Here is a 19,996-nt window from a genome sequence, read left to right on the forward strand (position 1 = left end):
ACGCTACCACTAAACATCAAACTACATGAAAGAGCTAAAAGGGTATGGGATAGACTAGAAGACTTACAACACCACACATTAACTAAACTCAAAGAAAACAGAGAGAATATTCAGAATTACAACAGAAATTTCCCTAGTAGCCTAAGTCGCTATGACGCCACTCCAAACCCAAAATACTATTAATTCGAAACACACTTACCTGTAGATACGATTACCACACTTACCTGTAGCAAAACCAACATCAGTAGTACGGACACCTGAAAAGAAAAACAAAACATTAAAATCAACACACAAAAAAACACATAAGAACACTTACGGTATGGGGATAATGGGGTCGTTCTTCCTTTGCACTGCGCCCTGAGTTGCCGGGTCGTGGGAGCCGTTGAGCTCGGTAGTGAGAAGCAAGGAGGCTTCCCGTGGCCGGCCCCCTCCCCCGGCAAGGGGTGGTGTAGCCCAGCTCTGTTAGCGGTCATCTGGCAGCGGTGAGAGGTAGAACAGGGCCCCGTATCAACTCAACTCTTCCTCTGTAAGACAGAATAAATATAAAGCAATCTTTTTGACAGGGACGATGATGGTTTAGCTGGGTTTTGCTTAAAATTAATAGTAAAGAAATAAAAATGCCTAATACACACACAAAAATAAAAGAGTGCAGCCTCTTCACAAAAAAATAAAATACAATATATATACAATAAGAATAGCAAAGTGGTCTGCCCACAAACTTTTACTCTAATTCTTTCCTTCACTTTCTTTCTTTTCTTCTATCTGTCCAATCTCTTACTCTTCCCCGTCTTTCTGTAAAAAAAAAAAAAAAAAAAAAAAAAAAAAAAAAAAAAAAAAAAAAAGAGAGAGAGAGAGAGAGAGAGAGAGAGAGAGAGAGAGAGAGAGAGAGAGAGAGAGAGAGAGAGAGAGAGAGAGAGAGAGAGAGAGAGAGAGAGCGTGTGTGTGGTACTTAAAGTTTGGATTCTTCTCTCCACTGCCAAACTTAATTTTTGCAAGTACAGAGGCAGACATCTGCCACTCACCACTCCACTCCGTCAGTCTGTTAAGCTCCTCCTCAAGTTCATTGCAGTCTTCATCGCACGTCACCTTACTACCTAACTTTGTGTCATCTGCTAATTCAACTTCCACCACAGCCTGTTAAACTATCACTCGCATCATGAAAACACCCTTAAAAACTCCAACAACTTCCACCACAGCCTGTTAAACTATCACTCGCATCATGAAAACACCCTTAAAAACTCCAACAACTTCCACCACAGCCTGTTAAACTATCACTCGCATCATGAAAACACCCTTGAAAACCCCAACAACTTCCACCACAGCCTGTTAAACTATCACTCGACTCATGAAAACACCCTTGAAAACCCCAACAGCTTCCATCACAGCCTGTTAAACTATCACTGGAACTATGAAAACACCCTTGAAAACCGCAACAACTTCCACTACAGCCTGTCAAAAATCCACGGACCGAGAAAGGTAACAGAGAGCATACAAGTACGATCTATGGTATCCCTTGGTCACCTTCCTTTACCACTAGCATCGTGAATGAAGGAAAGCTCAAAAACTTCCAGTAAAGCAGACTGCAAATTGTGTAGATGAGACGGCGGAACGTTTGAGAATATCAGTCCCCGTGTTCTGAACCGCTCCGGCTCTCGTCACGACTGTTTTCCAAGGCCACACAGACGCTTAGCCGGGTTCTCAAGAGTGTTTCTCCTGCTAGTAATGCAGAAATATTGTTAAATCTGTCACTAGAACCGTAAAAACAACCTTGAGAACGTTCTGCTCTCTCATGAAGACTGTTTCCCGAGGCCACACAGACGCTTAGCGGGTTCTCAAGAGTATTTATCCTTTAATAATGTAAAAATCTTGATTGTATGTCAATAAAACCTGTATTGTATGTAGAGGCTTTTGAGTGCAGTGAAGGTGCGGCACGAAAAAGTTTCAGAATATAGTTCATGGCGGTGCGTGCGGCGTGAGTCACGGGGCGCGGCGGAAGGCGGTCAAGAGGGAAAGGGTTAAGGGATGAAGTTAAGGGGGAGGGAGTGAAAGATAAGGGGGGTCAAGGGTAAGTTGTAAGAGTTGGTGGATTAAGAAGGGAGGAATGAGAGGGGAGCAAAGGGGAGGAATTAAGGGAAAGGAGTCAGGGTTTTGGAAGGGGAGGGCAGGGATGGGTAGGAAGGTAGAGGAGTGGAGTAATTAGAAAAGAGTTAAGGGAGAGGGAATAAAGGGAAGGAGAAGGAAGGGGAGAGAGGTAAAGAAGCTATTTCTCTCTCTCTCTCTCTCTCTCTCTCTCTCTCTCTCTCTCTCTCTCTCTCTCTCTCTCTCTCTCTCTCTCTCTTATGGCCCTAATCACCCAACATCTTGTCCTCCTCCTCCTCCTCCTTTTCTTCTTTTTCTTCCTTCTCTTCTCTTTTTCCTTTGCTTCTTTCGTAATCAACATTGCGCTGTAAAAATTTCACATAAGACTTAAGGATGATAATGACGAACAATGATGATGATGATGATGATGATGATGATAGTGGTGGTGGTAGTGGTGATGGTTTTGGTGGGTTTAGGAACAATAAAAAAAATCAGGATGATAAGAATGAATGATGGTGATGACAATGATGACGATGATGGTCGTAGGTGATGATAATGATGGTGATGGTATTAATGTTGATAATGGTCGCGGATGAAGACCATTTCTCAGTGTAGTCATTAGGGTCATCACTGCCAGAAGGACGAGAAAGAATGGCGATGACCTCGTGAAGATGGTGACGACAGTGATGGTGATGATGATGATGATGATGATGACGGTGGTGATGATGATAATGAGAATGATGATGATGATGATGATGAGGAGGAGGAGGAGGAGGATGAGGAGGGTGATAATAATGATGACAGTGATGTGCATAATGAAGATAATGAAAATGATGAGAAATGTTAATTGTATAATGATAACAAGCCCTGTATTGGTGTGTTACTCGTGCCTGTACATTTCCTTCACTGACACACACACAAAATGTAATGAGTCATTTGCTAAGTGTTTCCTGTAAGGCTTGGATCACTTAGTGCCGCGCGGCGCCACTCCAGTACGTAGCGAGCCGAGGAAGAAGAAAGAAGGCGGAGGTCCACCCAGGCGAGCCGTTCCTGCATCACACAACTTACACGTTAATTTCTCGCAGAGTAAAGCAAAACACAACAGATGTGTAGAGAGACTCTAGACAATATCCATAAACATTTCTGCCCGCACCCCGACTACTTTCCTGAGGCTGTAGTTGAAATTACACAGATTTTCAGGCTGTTTGTACGGTTCTAGTGACAGACTGGTAAGGTCTCTACAGCATCATCGGGAGAAACAATCTTGAAAACCCGTGTAATTATCTCTGTGGCCTTTGAAAATAGTCTGGTGAGAGAGCAAAGCTTTTCAGAACACAGGCACATAACCTTGCTTCATGCTTCATGAAAAACAAGTGCATTTATGATACCTGAGAATGCCTTGTTGCATTTCCCCCATTAGCCTGTCTCTCATTGGTGAAAACACCCGCACTATATGTACTACGTTATTTCATTAGACTCAAGTCGCTATTTCAAGTCTACATAAGCCTCAATAAATACGAGAGCTGTGGTGGTGACCTGCTTCCCGACTGCCAATCAGAGCATTCTATTTTTCCGTTTTCTTCCTTACTCTTCGTAAAGCTCACGTGTCCTTCATTTGTCCTTACTTCTTGCTTCACAGTGTATTGGTAAGTGTCTTCTACTGCTAATAAAACCGTGATTTTATTGTTTTGTATCATTACAAGTAGTATTGCGAGAGTGGCTCTGTTCTTAGTGACAGTTACCTCAGCACAACCTCCACCAATCAGCACCAAGTATTCAAGTCACGTGATACTCTCTCCTCGCCGTCTCCTCAGCCATTCGCCCTGCTCCCGCTGACGTGACGGGTCTCCGGTTGTGTTACGGCGGTGAAGCGGTGTTGCGTCTGTCCTCGGCGGGCATGTTGTGGTGGACTGCGGTGTGGGGGGAGAGGTGGATGTGAGTATGGCTGGCCTGGTGGTGGATAGGGAGGAGAGGATAGTGGAAGAGAGATGTGGAGAGTAGGATGGTGGGAGGGGGAGGTGGAGGTGGCCATGGCGGACGTGACTGGGTTGAGGTGGTGGTTGTGGTGGTGTTTGGTATGGTTGGAATGGTTGTAGAGGGTGTTGGTAGTGATGGTGAACGTGACTGGCTTGTGGTAAAGGTGGTTGTGGTTGCTGGGATGGTGGTGGTTGTGTAACAGTGGTGGGGGTAGCGGACGTAACGGTGTTGTGGTTGTTGGGTGTGGTTGAGAGGTTGGGGTGGTGATGTGGTGGTGGTGGTAGTTGGGAGTGGTGGTGTGGTGGTGGTGGTAGTGATGTTACGGTTGTCAGGGTTTATAGGGAGATGGTCATGTGTGTGTGTGTGTGTGTGTGTGTGTGTGTGTGTGTATTCCTGTAATCAGCAAATTGTAGTCACTCGTTCGCTTGTTTCACCTCCCTGCTTCAGGCCTTCCTTCTCTCCCCTGCCCTCCCTCCCCGCTCTCTTCCTCGCATGCCTGCCACCCTCTCCCCGCTCTTCCTCGCCTGCTCTCCCCTGCCCCTCCTGTCCCAGGTGAGTGTTACCTTATTTTGAGTCAATATATATATATATATATATATATATATATATATATATATATATATATATATATATATATATATATATATATATATATATATATATATATATATATATATATATAATGGTTTTTATTTGAGAATGAAGCTCCACACGTAATGAAAGGTAGCAATCTGTGGTTTTGAATACTATTATTGGACTATTTATGTAAACTTACCATAGAAAATTCATTCTATTAGGAAATGTGTGTATATTTCAACTATTTCATCTATACAATGACCTATTTGATGTGACGTCAGTGAGAGAGAGAGAGAGAGAGAGAGAGAGAGAGAGAGAGAGAGAGAGAGAGAGAGAGAGAGAGAGAGAGAGACAGCAAATGAGGCAATATTTTAACTTTCCTGACTCTGTGATGATGAAAGTTATATGATTGAGGTTGCAGTTAAGTAAGTTGAGAAGCTGAGCAGATAAGTGCAAGTACACCACCTGTCTGTCTGTCCGTCATTGTCGGTCAGTCAGTCAGTCTGTTGATGGAGGATGTTGTTCATGGAGGACTGATGGCGAGACTAATGTGTGCCTGTCTGTCTACGTGATGCTTCCCTCCGCTGTTTCATTACGTAGACAAAATACATGAACAGGAAATACTAGTTTCATTTATTAATGGACTGGTGTGGTGGTGGTGGTGGTGGTGGCGGCGGCGGCGGCGGCATCAGCAGTATTCAGGTGTCATATCTGTAACATAAGAACATAAGAAATAAGGGAAGCTGCAAGAAGCGACCAGGCTTACACTTGGCAGTCCCTGTATGAAACACACCTATTTCCATCTGTTATCCCCATCCATAAATTTGTCTAATCTTCTCTTAAAGCTCTCTAGTGTCCTAGCACTAACTACATGATTACTGAGTCCGTTCCACTCACCTACCACTCTATTTGAGAACCAATTTTTTCCTATCTCCTTCCTAAACCTAAATTTTTCAAGCTTGAACCCGTTATTTCTTGTTCTACCCTGGTTGCTGATCCTAAGAATTTTGCTTACATCTCCCTTGTTATAACCCTTATACCACTTAAAGACTTCTATCAGGTCCCCTCTTAACCTACGTCTCTCTAAAGAATGTAAATTTAACAGCTTCAACCTCGCCTCGTAAGGAATACTCCTCATCCCCTGTATCCTTTTAGTCATTCTCTTCTGTACTGATTCTAATAGACCTATATCTTTCCTGTAATGTGGGGACCAGAACTGCACAGTTCTAGATGAGGTCTGACCAGCGCCAAGTATAACTTTAATATTACTTCCGGCCTTCTACTTTTAACACTCCTAAAAATGAATCCTAGTACCCTATTTGCCTTGTTTCTGGCTTCTATGCATTGTTTCCTTAGACGGAGTTCAGAGCTAACTATAACTCCTAAATCTTTCTCGTACCCTGTACCTACCAGAGTTTGGTTGTCTAATGTGTACCTATTGTGTGGGTTTCCTCTACCTACGCTAAGCACTTTGCATTTATTGATATTAAATTGCATTTGCCATCTATCCGTCCATTCATTCATTCTATCTAAGTCTGCCTGCAAGGCGATGGCATCCGATTCTGACCTAATTAATCTACCTATCTTTGTGTCATCCGCAAATTTACTAACATCACTACTAATTCCACTATCCAAGTTATTGTAACGTAATAGGGAATGAAGGCAATACGTATGCGATGGCAGCTTGAAGGTAACAACTGGTGATGAAAGGTGGTGGTTGGTGGTGGTGGCAGGATTCTCTCTCTCTCTCTCTCTCTCTCTCGGGAATTAGCCAGCTCTCCTCTCGGCCTCATCCCTCACTTACTGCTTCCCTCCCTCCCTCAACCATTCAGCCTGACTCACTCCCATTGCTTCCTCAAGTCTCCCTCTCATCCCTCATTCATCCTTTTATCCTTATCCTTCCATAGTAGTTGGGAAATTGCCATGGGGGTCGCCCCCCTAAAAAGGCTTGCCACTGAGGTCCCCATTGCATGGGGACCTCAGTGGCAAGCCTTTTTAGGGGGGCTCGACCCCCATGGCAATTACCCGGAGTGGCAATCCATTTCAGGATGGAGACCCTGACTGTAAATAGAGTGTTGGGGGATGGGAGAGGGAGGGAGGGGGGGGGGGAGGGAGGGGGGGGGGAGGGGGGGGGAGGGGGATCCCACCCCCACCCCAGGAGCGACTCTGATGGCATGCCATATTGTGAGTGTGGGGCTGATCAAGTTGCAATGGGGAAACCTGACAGCAATTTTCCGTAGACTTCAGTGGCAGTCTATGTCAGGATGGAGACCCAGGCTTGGGAAAGGGAGGATGGCGATTCACGACGGCAACACCAAGGGGTGGGGGGGGGGAGGGAGGGGGGAGGGACGGTGACGGCGACACTGACGGAGAGGTGGGGGGCGTGCGTCCTTATCCTTCGGCGACGATGGAATGACTAAATGAATCAATGATGGTGGGTGGAAAATAATTGAGTGAAAGGAGGGGGGAGGGTGTGGACTGGCGGCCAGACGTGGAAGTCGCCACACACACGCGTGGCTAGGGGACTGTGACGGCAATGCCGTGTAGGTCGCCCTTTCACGTCCCCCCCCCCCACCCCCAACCCACCCACCCAGGGGCGACTCTGACGGCAAGCCATATTGCGATGGTGATCCTGATAGCAATTTTCCATAGATCCATGCTTGGGAAGGGGGGGGTGATTCACGACGGCAAACACCAAGGGGGGGGAGGGAGGGGGGGAGGGACGGTGACGGCGACACTGACGGAGAGGTGAGGGGGCGTGCGTCCTTATGCTTCGGCGACGATGGAATGACTAATGAATCAATGATGGTGGGCGGAAAATAATTGAGTGAAAAGGGGGTGGAGGGGGGGAGGAGAGGTGATGGGGGGGCTGGCGGGCAGACGTGGCAGCCGCCCGCCACACACGCGTGATTAGGGGGACTCTGACGGCGCCTGCCATAGAAGTCGCCCTTTCCCTTTCATTCACGGAATCCTGGAGGGTGGGATGACCGAGTGTTGCCATCACGCGTTCCCTCCGACATCTCAATACATCCCCTATGGTCAAGGTCGTCGCGACTGCCGCACGAGATCCCGTTACCTGTCCATCCTTTTTACCTGGAGAAAGCGTCTGTGACGGCCAGGGCGGAGCGGCGGCCTCTTCCACTTTCACCGACCACCAGCGGCATGGCTGACGTAATACTTATGTCGGATGGCGGTCTTATTACTATCATTATTATTATTATTATTATTATTATTATTATTATTATTATTACTATTATTATTATTATTATAGCCGACACGTGCTCCCTCCGATATCTCAGTACATTCCCCTATGGTCAAGGTCGTCGCGACTATCCACGCCGTACCGCCATAATCTCCAGTCTGCCGACGTATATATGTCATGAAAAGGTAAAGTTTAAAGTCAGTCTGTTAGTTGACAGGGTTTAAAAAACATGTCATTGAGAGATAGTGACGATATATACGTATACCTATCTTCTCTTGCAGGTGGTAGGTCATTTCCCAACAACACAACAACAGAATTTGAAAACAGAATCTTACCCATTCATTTAGACACCGGCAGGGATTATGAAGTCGGCCTGTGTAATATTTTATTCCCTAAATATTTCTACTGCATTGCGGAAGGGGATCCAAATTCCAGTATATCGTTCTATGGTCGGGTTAAGCAGTCAGACTTTGATATGTATGAATATAATATGTATACCTATCTACCGGAAAGGAATATCATCTCCAATTTTACCGATAAGAACATACCGGCCATAACTAAGGCAATTAATGGACAGATAGTGAGAGAACTTCAAGCAATCTTGAATGACTCCTTTAAGATCTATTTCCCTTACTCGGATATCATTTATTATGACCGCGACTTGGAGCGGGTCGTTGTGAATAACGCGATTGTCCCTCCTAATGACGATCGTATTTACAGTGATATAAGTATAAAATTTGCATCGCATATAGCTCACATTCTGGGTTTCAATCCAAATTTTCGCTACACCGTCTACTTTCAAAGATCTGGCGACGGCATTTCATCTTCCGACGCCAGCGAAGCTTCCTCCTCATCACCCATAAAATTATTCGCTCAATACGTACCGCGAGCTGATGCAGGGACGGATTATATGTACGTTTATACCGACATCATTTCCCCCTCGCGATTTGGCAACCAACTAGTTAATATATTAGACGTCATACCACTCCCCGGCGACAGCACCAGTAAAGGTGCGAATTCAATTACGTATAAACCACTTTCTGCATCAACTATAGAGAGTGTGGCCATCAAAATTGCTAATCAAAGAGGCAAACCTATTCAGTTTGAAGATGGGGAAAACAGTGTTACTTGCGTGTTACATATAAGACCACGTTAACTTTGCGTCTCGGACGTAAAATTTTGAAGAGAATCGATCAAGGTGGGATAATGGGTGGAGTGGAGGATAATGAAACAGGCAGGTGTTGCCTACTTCCGAGTCAAGGCACGCGCCTCGCGACCATCTGCGCGGGAAGCTTCAGTGTTTCCCCGCGCGGCATGGCGGCCGGGACAAAGTGTTGACAATGTTATAGAAAAAAAAAAAAAAAGAAAATGGGTGTTCACTGTGGAACAGCAGAGGCGCGGATTTTATGTGAAGTGTGTGGGAGATGGCGCACTAATCCATCCTGCCCCTCATGTGTGGAAGACCAGTGTGATTTATGCGAGCGGTGTGGACTTCTGTTTCCACATCCACCGCCAGAACACACCTGCGAAGTTGGCAATCCTGCTTCTTCTGGTAAGCATTATTACTTATTTTGGCGGGAATGTATAATAATAAAGATGAAATGACTGTCAATCTTTACAAGTTTGAGCTCTGAGCACATCTTCCTGTACAGGCTCACACTCGATTGAGGTTGAGCAGAACGCCGGCGTAGAAGGCCCACGTCGGCGGACGTCACAAGGCGACATCCCACGCGGAGGCGGGGGAAGAGGTGAGAAAAAAAAAAAATACTACAAATAATAAAGCAATAAATACGGTGCCACCGCCACTACTAATATTCTTTTTTTTTAAGACTCGCCACGGCCGGGACCGAGTGGATTATCGGGGAACGTATTCAATTCTTCCGAGACTTCAAGTCCTTCACTACCTACACAAGGTAAATATCAATTCAATAATAATAATAATAATAATAATAATAATAATAATAATAATAATAATAAACTGTCGCTGCTACTTCTATTTTTTCTTCCCAGACACGCCACAAGCGGAGGCGGACCACGATGAGCGCAGCATGGCAGGAGAGTCGGCGGATGCAGACCTTGACGAGCGCGGGATGCCGGAAGAGCCGCGGTTAATTGACTCGAGGGAAAATTTTATGAGGAGCTTCACCAGACATCAATATGACATACCTGATCATGTAAGCAGAGATCCACTCGGTCTACTTACCGAATACAGGGAGTTCTTTATACGGGAAATTAGATCATATTTCACGTCACACGGCTCGCCATTCCCCCCCACCCTGAAAATATTTTCACACATTTCTCTGTTACTAGTGAAATTCTCTACCTTAGGCGAGGATGAACATCGAGTCATTCATATTGCTTTTAGAGCACGACTGATCACCTATCAAGATGTGCCTGACCTTGTTGATTTATGGATCCATCAGCTGAACAGTCGGCTGGAAAGCCTTACCAGCGAGACTGAAGGATCTGGTTTTATCATTTCAAGAGTACAGAATTTTTTCATCAACTATTGCTTGCATGTCGCATGTAGTGGCATAGGAGATTATGTTGCTTATCCTAGAGGCGTGCGAGGAGGGAATGAAATTTTCAATCCTGATGGCCGACATTCATCCTGTGTTATTCAGTGTTTGGCGGCTTTCAGACTTCATGCTCGAGGTGTACCTTGGAAAAGAATTCCAAAAATATTACGGAGACGGCATGGCGGAGAGAAATACGTCACGCGCGGAAAAGTAGGCAGTCCAGTGACTTGGGAGAACTTGAGTCAGTTAGAAAGGTTAAATTGTCTGTCTCTGGACGTTTATACACTGACAAAAAGCGGTGAGATATACTATTTAACATTATCAAGAAAAGGCTCGCGGAAGTATAAAACTGTAGTCTCACTCCTTTTACTAGGTGGAAAACATATGACGCTCATTAAAGACGTGGAGAAGCTGCACCGGAAATTGACGAGAAGCAGTCCCACCCCAGAGGGTCATCAGTTTTGCAAAGTATGTTTCAGCTCAGTTCCCAAGTCTGTCAGTTTGAGCGATCACGAGTGTCACTGCGACTTCACTCAAACTCTTCTCTTTCCAGGTGACGGTGAAAAAGTAAAATTTAAAAATTTTGCCTACACCTATCAGCCTGCATACTTAGCATTTTTTGATTTTGAAACTATGATAAAACCTAAGGAGAATAGGAGTGTGATAGCTGAACATGACCCAATTGGTTACTCGTATCTCATCATCAATAGGCATGGAGATGTCGTGGAAAAGAGAAGTTATTTCGGTGAAGATCCCGTGAATAATTTCATTGATAGCCTATCCAATGCTTGGGGAATCATCAAGGAAAGTGTAGTTAGCTATCCAATTAGCATGTCTGCGGAGGATGAAGCCCACTTCAAACGTCAGCGTCACTGCGAGCTCTGCCATCAACCCTTTAATGTGAAAACCCCACCTCATAAACATCACGACCACTCATTACCACAAAATAATTACAAGGGGGCTTTGTGCGCGCGATGCAACCTCCAGTGTCGTGACATGAGGAAATATCTCATCACTCTGGCACATAATATGAGCTTTGACGTCTCCTTAATCATAAAAGACCTTCACTTGCCAGAGTCGCACGTGGACATCCTTGCCAAGTCAGAATCGCATTTATTGAAAGTAAGGATTAAGGAATTGCAGTTTCAGGACACGCTTTCCATTATGAATGCTGGCCTCGGTCATCTCGCTCAGAGTCACGTGCAGGCGGGCTATAGCACGCGTTACGCCCAGGAAATGGTGAATTACCTCCCCGAGGATGTAAGGCGTGTAATTTGCACTCAAAAACAGTTTCTTTGTTATGAGTACATCACCGACCTTGGCCGCTTAGAAGATCGACAATTGCCACCTCGTGAGGCATTTTATGACACGCTCAAGGGGAAGGCCCTGCCACCTGGAGAATATGAACACGCTCAAAGCGTGTGGAGTATGACATCCTGCCGCACTTTAGGCGATTACATAAGACTGTATTGTGAGATTGATGTGGGATTATTAGCCGACACATATCTCAAATATAGATCATACCTGCATGAATTTTATGGGCTGGACGTGACACATTACGTGTCACTGTCTTCTTATGCTTATGACGCTTTTTTAAAGTCGACAGGCGTTCAACTTGATCCACCTTACGATCCTAACATGTATCACCTGATCAAAAGAAATGTACGAGGAGGCTTTGTAACTTGCGTCAGGCCACACCTGCAGTCAAACCACCAACCCGACGGCGGACCCGGCACCTATGTGTTCTATCTGGACTATAATTCATTATATGCAAGCGTTATGTGTTCCCCCCTGCCTATGGGTGACATCAAAAAGCTTTCTCAGTCAGAGATGGATGATTTTTTTGAAGTTGGCATCCAGAATCATGCGACAGATGGCGACGTCGGTTACTGGCTGCATTTAGACAGCTGTGACGTTTCCCCCGACGTAGCTCGGATCACGGACGAGTTCCCTCTGTGCCTCGCACACATGACTATTACAGAAGATGACATCTCACCGTACAGTAAAAGACTGTTAGAAGCTGAGGGTCGTAAGCTGGGGAGGAAAAATCGTAAACTCGTGGCCAGTCATAAGGGACTGAAAGATCATCTCATCAGTCTGGAATTGCTGCAACTTTTACTCTCACTTGGACTGGAAATACAATGTGTTCATGCTATATATAGGTTCAGACAGGCTCCATACCTGAAACCTTTCATAGAAAGGAACGTCGCTCAGCGTAAAAATGAGACGTGCGCCATTAAAAATCGCATTTGCAAACTGATGTCAAACGCAGTTTATGGTAGATCCATGTTATCTGAAGTGAAGTATGGCCTCCAGCAGAAATTAGTGACAAAAAGAAAGACTTTCCTGAAGTATGCAAGAAATCCATCCTTTAAAAGGGTCCACCAATTAGGCGAGGACCGAGTCATATGTGTCAACAGTAAGAATACGATTAAAATCAGGCAGCCAAATTACTTGGGATACCATATTTTAGAAGTGGCAAAGAAGTACATGTACAACTTTTGGTATCGTGTCATCAAAGCTAATTATGGGGAGAGAGCTAAATTAGCTTATGAAGATACTGACAGTTTCATTTTCAGTCTGCACATACCTACAAACTTAAATGATGAACTGAAACATGGACCCATGGCAAATTTTCTCGACACCAGTAACTTTGCTTCAGATCACCCGTGTTTTAATGGGGAGCGGAAGGGTCAACTAGGCTTGTTGAAATCTGAAACCGGATCCACGCTCATCAAAGAGGCGATTATATTAAAGCCAAAGATGTATTCGCTGCTGTTGGAAGATGACAAGCAAGTATCTCGAGGTAAAGGCATTCCAACTCACCTTCAGCAAAATATATTGCATCAGCAGTATAGGGAAACACTTAATAATGTCGCATGTGGGATGGTGGATTGCTATAATATTAGGAATGTGAAAGGACAAATTTGTACCACTCGTATGCGAAAGCGAACGTTGTCACATTTTGACGACAAGCGCTTTCACGTCGATGGCTATACCTCAAGGGCGTATTATCACCCCGACAATGATCCGCGGGAAAGAGATGTGGAGAATGAGATGGAAGAGGAGGTGGCGGTGGATGTGGGGGAGGTGGAGGTGGATGAGGAAGAGGAGGAGGAGGAGGAGGAGGAGGAGGAAGAGGAAGAGGGGGAGGAAGAGGGGGAGGATGGGGTAATGAGTGGTCTGTGGCGTGATCGGGAGAGACTTTCCGCGGCATTATTCACATCATGATTAAGGGGTAGAGAAAGAGAGGACGCAGCTGCTAGCAGACACCCTTCATGTAATGTAAAAAAACATTTGCTCTGACCACGTAGGCTAAGGAAGAGGGGGAGGTGGAGGATGGGTTGTGTCGTGATCGGGAGTGGCCTTCCATGACATTATTCACGTCATAATTAAGGGGTGGAGAGAGACCGCGGCCGCCAGCAGCTGCCATTCATGTAATGTAAGAACATTTGTTTTGAGTATGGAGTTAAGGAGAGGAATGAGGAGATTGTTCATGTACTGTAAGGACATTTGTACTGCCCACGTGGGGATAAGGAGGATGAGGAGGAGGAGGTAATGTAAGAACATTTGTACTTAGGTTAAGGAGAGGGGGGAGAAGGGGGGGAGGTTGAGGAAGAGGTGTGGGTCGGGGGAGATCCACGTCATAATTAGAAGGCAGGGATGAGGATGCAGCTGGGAGGTTAGTTATGCTGTTACCTACATGACCATGTAAATAAAGGTTAAGTAATAAATACTGTAAACATATCGTAGCGTCTTTTAGTAACCCTCTGAACTTAACATGGACAAGACATTTAGCGAAGAGATGCTGAATCTCTTCAGATATCCTGCACGCATAATTATTGCAGGTTATACAAATTCCGGCAAAACACACCTCTGCAATAAAATTATAGAGAAATATCAGCATGGATTTAACAGAATTATCATTTGTGGCGTCTCATCGCATTCGCTGCAGCAGAATTCCCCTTTTAAAGATAAGGTCGAAGTGCATGAGAAAATTATTGATCCCGTGATGGATGATAACAGTCCATACGCCGACCCGCAAACGCACACACTCCTGATATTAGATGACAATTTCCTCACGGCTGGCAATTCTCAAACGATAGCAGAGGCTTTCACCAAAGGGAGACATAAAAATTTGTCAGTTATAATGATAGCACAGAATGTCTTTTTCCCCGGAAAGTATGCTAGAACGATAACTTTAAATGCCTCACATTACATTCTTATGAAAAACAGAGATATATATCAAATTGAATGTCTGGGCAGGCAACTTTATGGAAGGGAGCGCGCCAAACACTTTGTGGAAATTTATAAAAATGTCGTGCTTAGACGAGATCACGGTTATTTGTTGTGTGATTTATCCCCGAACGCACCCGAAGAAATTCAACTGCGCACGAATATTGTGGATGAGTCACCCTGTGAGAAAGTCTATCTGCTATGAACGCCGTTTTGGACGAACTTTACCGGGATATGACGAATCCTGCGGCTTTAGGAGGTGTGCAAGCACTCTACAGAGAGGGGAAGAAAAGGGATAAGAATCTAACACTCCGCGATGTGAGGGCATTTCTGCAGGGCAACCGCACTTATACGCTTCACAAGCCGACACTGAAACGTTTTCCGCGACGAAAAATTCTCGCTCCTAAACCGTCCGTCATTTTAACTTGCGATTTGGCCGATTTTGCGAGGCTGCACAGACACAATGGCGGCGTCCGATACATCATGTTTTGCCTGGACGTTTTCAGCAGATACTTGAAAGTGGCAACGCTGACAAGTAAATCCGGACACAGTAGCCTGCAAGCGCTGAAAAAAGTTCTAGAGTCGGGGAGTTTTACAGGCGTGTCGCGTCTTTTTACCGATCAGGGATCCGAATTTTATAATCAAGCAGTGAAAAAATATCTAACTTTGAAAGGTATTACCTTGTATTCCAATTACTCGCGTGAAACAAAGGCGAGTTTGGCAGAAAGGGTCATCCGAACCATAAAGACAAAAATATATAAATATCTCACGCAGAACAACACACTGACGTATATTAACGTCTTGCCCACCCTAATAAATACGTACAATCACACCCCACACCGCGGTTTGGGCGGCAACCAAACGCCGGCTCAGGTTCACCGCCTCCGCGAGCTGTCACAAGTCAGGAAGCAATTTAAACGAATGTATTTAAATCGGCCAAGGGGAAAGAAAGTTGTCAGTCATAAATTAGACGTGGGAGACATTGTACGCTTGCAACGTGCTTCCCGAACGCAATTTAAATTCAATAAGGGTTATACCGTCAACAATACCGAGGAGCTTTTTAAGATAAGTCGTGTGGATTACTCACATAAAATCCCTATTTATTTCATAAGGGATTTGGCGGGGGAGGACGTGACCGGCGCTTTCTACAGGGAAGAATTAATCAAGTCCTCTCTTCCCTCACATTACCAGGTCGATATATTACGATCGAAGGTCGAGCGAGGTAAGAGAAAGTACTTCGTCCACTGGCGTGGGTACCCAGATAAATTTGACAGCTGGATAGATGCGGACGACTTAGTATAAGATATGGATGAGGAAAAACCATTGATATTGAAGTACAAGGATTTGGTTTTTCTCCTCTCGCATGTCACCCCTAAATTGCGGAAGCAGGTCTTGCAAAGTTTGAATAAGCGCGAAGTCAATTGCATCTCGGAAATATTCGCCAACTTTTTGAAGAGACGCCTGACGGACGACGATACCATCATTAACCGCCTGAAAAAATTCAAGAGTGATATTCGCACTGTAGCCTTGAAGAAGACGCCCGTGTACAAGAAGAAAGCGATTCTAATCTCCAAACGAGGTGGTAACATATTGGCCGCGTTACTCCCGATAGCCGTGTCGGCAATAACAAGTTTACTACAGAGATGAAAGAATATTGTTTAGTTCCCGTCTCAGTTGCCGAGAGGTGTAAGTTTAAACCGACCGACAGCGCAACTCAGCACCGATTCACGTCAAAACAAGTCAAGAAAAAAAAAAAAACTTCACTACCGCTACCGGCCGCCGCCCTCCCCGACGCCGCCACCGTGACGCCACCACCACGCGCACCTGTCAATCCACCCTTGGATGATTTGATTCGAGTTGCCGTTCCTCCTTCCTTTAGAGAATATGGTTTATCTCTCTTGAAATTATTGGAGGGTAAACCTGGGATTTCATGGGATGAGCGCGGTAACTTACTTCCACCATTTTCTGGCATAAGCGTGTTTGATCTCATACGAGTACTCGGTCACGAAAAGGGGGCCGCGAAAAGACTTTCACCCGATAAGCGTCCATTATTATCACTGCTACTTCGCATGGCGCAACTCCCCGCGGATGCCATCAGAAATACGACTCAACGAAGTAAACTGATAGGTGGCGGGGTCGGTGACATCTGGGAAGCATATTAAATGAGAAAGCTCCCCATCTTACTCTGTAAACGAGTAAGTACATCAATAATACATGAGAGCACGTGTTAGGCGCGTCAGGGGTGCAGGCCCACGGATGGATAATTGATGAGGGTTATGGTCAAAAAAAGGTTCACCCCCCCCCTAACCCACATCCCCTAATAAATAATACGTTCCCCGCCCTCCATCCCTTCCCACCAACAAAGGAAAAAAAATAACACCTGCGTCAATTTGAATGAATAAATTCTACTACGCAGAAGGTGTAATATCGACCAATACGTGTGAATAAAGGTCTGCGATGACACATTTCCCCCTCACTCCCCTCACAGAGGGTTCAACGTGTGGATCAGCCCTCCAATTACTCGTCAAGATGAAGGTGGTCGAGGGCAAGCTGACCGATGGCATCTTCCGCGACCGCCGCTGTTATATCATTTATTCAGTAAATGCCGTCTCCACCGAACCGAGTGGGATTGCGCGGGATCTCAAAACGATTTACCCATACGAGAATACACATGCAGCTAGAAAGAGACTCTACTCGCTTCATCGGGCCACGGCAGACACGAGAGATGACCCAGGACGTATCATTATCCACGCGCCTCCCACAGGAAGCGTAAATCTCCCTCACCTGGTGGCCTGCGTGACTCAGTATGGTTGGGGCGAGGCCGTCGAGGGAAACGAGAAGGCGCGACAGGCAATCGCGACGTCGAAGGATTTGCCTTACGTGGAAGGACTCAAGATGGATACAAGCGTGAATCGACGTCAACACTTCCAGAATTGCCTGAAAAAGATTGCCCTGCTAGCCATGGCGAACGCTGAAGTAGAGCAAATTATTATCCCGGAAGGACTGGGATGTAGAGGTCGCTGCCAGGATGAGTGGAAGAATAATTACCTGCCTATGGTGGAAGGGCTGGCGCAGCGACTTCAACCTTTTGGAGTTGAAACTATTCTGGTGAGGAAGTCTGAATAACTATATCATGTAAATTTTAAAATAAAGTTGATGTGTGTTTGACAAATCGAGTATAAATGTATTCCTTAATTGGGGTGACCGTTATTATTTATTTTGATCATGGCGGGAGCAGCATATCAGACAGAAATAAATAGCTGGTGATTATGCTCGACGTCTTATTCATGACGTGACAACCATCATGACGAGAGCGTTCACACCTCCCACTCGAGCGGAATACGACTTGCTTTTTACGCAAAGCAAAGGTGGAGGTTTAGACGACATCCGGGTTTTTATTCCACCCCATTCAAGAAGAGGTGGCGGTCTATTTTCCGTTTTGAGTGGCTTTGCTAAAAGAGCAATTCCCTTTCTCATGCGCACTGTAGCACCCGAAGCGCTCCAAATGGGAAAAGGTTTATTAACAGATGTTTTAGAAGGGAAGCGACTTCGCGAATCATTAAGAAATAGAGGTGTTGCAGCCGTGAAGGGTGTGGGGGAAAGGATAGTTCGAGGCGGACGAGTAATGAAAAAGAGGAAAGTTGGAGTCGGAAAAAAAAAAAAAAAGAGAAAACCACCAACCAGGCAACTGAAAAGAAAGACTTGCTATAAAGCAGATATCTTCAATATTTAGCTTAGTCGCAAAGATGACTCATTACGGTCCGGATGTGCAGGGTGGAGCGACCTCCACCCCCCTGAGCAATTATCTGACGGCCGTGAGTGAGAACTTTCCGCGGGTGAATCGCTTGCATACCATCGAATCGTCAGTCGCTGCGAGGGGAAAGTTGGACGTATTACCCGTTAATTTAGACGCAAATGCTAATAATCATGCGGGGATCAACGATCCTTACATTGAATTTAGACTGCCTGGTATTCCAGGGCAATTTTTGGATCTATCAACGCTGTCTCTAGAATTGCGAGTTAGCGCGACGAAGGCAGACGGCGCGCCACTAGACGATGACGATCACGTCGTTTTTAGTAATGGTTTGAATAATACGATGTTTAAGTCATGCGCTTGTTATTTTAACGAACAGCTTGTGGAGTCATCCTCTTTGTTCAACTATCACGCCTTCATTAAAATGATTACAACAATCCCTCAGGATAAAATTGACTCTATCGGTCGCGTCGCCTTCTACCACCGCGATTATGATGGATCAAAAGGCATAATCAATAAATTTGATGAAGACTATTTCACGGGAGGGAATAAAGACGAGAAACAAATGATGAAAGATTGTAAAACGCACGGCATTTCGATGACTGCGCCTTTGTTTTCGGATATATCAAGTCTGGACGCTTATCTGCTTGACTCTGTTGATGTGAGAATTCGATTAGAATTGGCTAACAAAACATGGATTCTTAATTCACACCAAGATGCCAGCAGTTTCAAATTTAAGCTCGAGATGGCTAAGTTATGGGTTGACCGCGTCACGCCACATCCGCCCGCCTTAGAATCGTTAAATAACTCCTTGACTCGAAATCCAATGCAATACACTTTTAATAGAACGCTCAATAAAACGTATGTGTTAGCCGCCAATCAAACGTCTTTGATTGCCGAATTACCTTTCGCGCAAATCATACCTCAAAATTTGACCATGGCAATAGTTGATATGGACAGCTTACAAGGCGTAATTGATAAGAATGGTTTATATTTTCAACACGCCGATCTGTCACATGTACATATCACCGTGAACGGGGCGACCATTTATAACGTTCGCAGCTCTTTCCCGCATCACGCGTCAAAATTGTTTTACACGACCCTTGAGTCACTAGGATTGGACACGCGTAATTCCCTAACATTTGATGCATTTAATAAAGGTCGGACAGTATGTTTCTTTAACTTTGTGACGGAGGACGTGCACAATGCCATCCCTCTGGATAAATCAGGAAATCTAAGAATTAATCTGTCGTTTGCCAAGGGACGTAATCACAACCGCGTCATAATGTTTTTCGCCGACACTACTGGCGTCATAGAAATTGATCATTATCGTCACGTTCGCTGCATTGTCCGCGCATAAGCCGTCATGAATGCACGTGAAATACAGGCCGGTCTAGCAGGCATCTTGGGCGATCGAGTTTATTTTTTAGGCTGTCACGATCATCGCCATGTGACAGATCTGATAAATCTTGCCAGAAAACAGGTGAAGCCATGCGTTTTCATTCTAAATACATTGAGTGACTCAAAGACCATGGGCCACTGGATTACTGTTTATCTTAATTTTCAAAGTCAGACCATAGGCTATTACGATAGCTATAACTTGCATCCCAAATACAATTCCGCTGTCTTACATCATTTTATGCAAACTTGTCC

General features: G+C 45.2%; 2 protein-coding genes across 2 annotated transcripts in view; both read left to right on the top strand.

Annotated features, from left to right (window-relative positions):
• Positions 1–3,838: 3,838 nt before the first annotated feature.
• Positions 3,839–19,996, top strand: part of LOC135098949 (uncharacterized) — a 61,362-nt gene continuing 45,204 nt past the window's right edge. The window contains exons 1-2 of the mRNA XM_064001376.1: positions 3,839–4,014; positions 4,504–4,608. Coding sequence (XP_063857446.1) covers positions 3,977–4,014; positions 4,504–4,608 — 143 coding nt within the window. The 5' untranslated portion in view covers positions 3,839–3,976. The remainder of the gene's footprint in view (positions 4,015–4,503; positions 4,609–19,996) is intronic.
• Positions 7,351–14,101, top strand: LOC135098947 (uncharacterized). Its single transcript, XM_064001374.1, has 4 exons — positions 7,351–9,386; positions 9,487–9,582; positions 9,664–9,747; positions 9,845–14,101. Exons 1-4 carry the CDS (start codon positions 9,203–9,205, stop codon positions 13,582–13,584), a joined length of 4,104 nt encoding a protein of 1,367 aa, XP_063857444.1. The 5' UTR covers positions 7,351–9,202; the 3' UTR covers positions 13,585–14,101.

The sequence above is a fragment of the Scylla paramamosain genome, unplaced genomic scaffold (genome assembly GCF_035594125.1).
Source record: "Scylla paramamosain isolate STU-SP2022 unplaced genomic scaffold, ASM3559412v1 Contig94, whole genome shotgun sequence".
Taxonomy (NCBI): domain Eukaryota; kingdom Metazoa; phylum Arthropoda; class Malacostraca; order Decapoda; family Portunidae; genus Scylla; species Scylla paramamosain.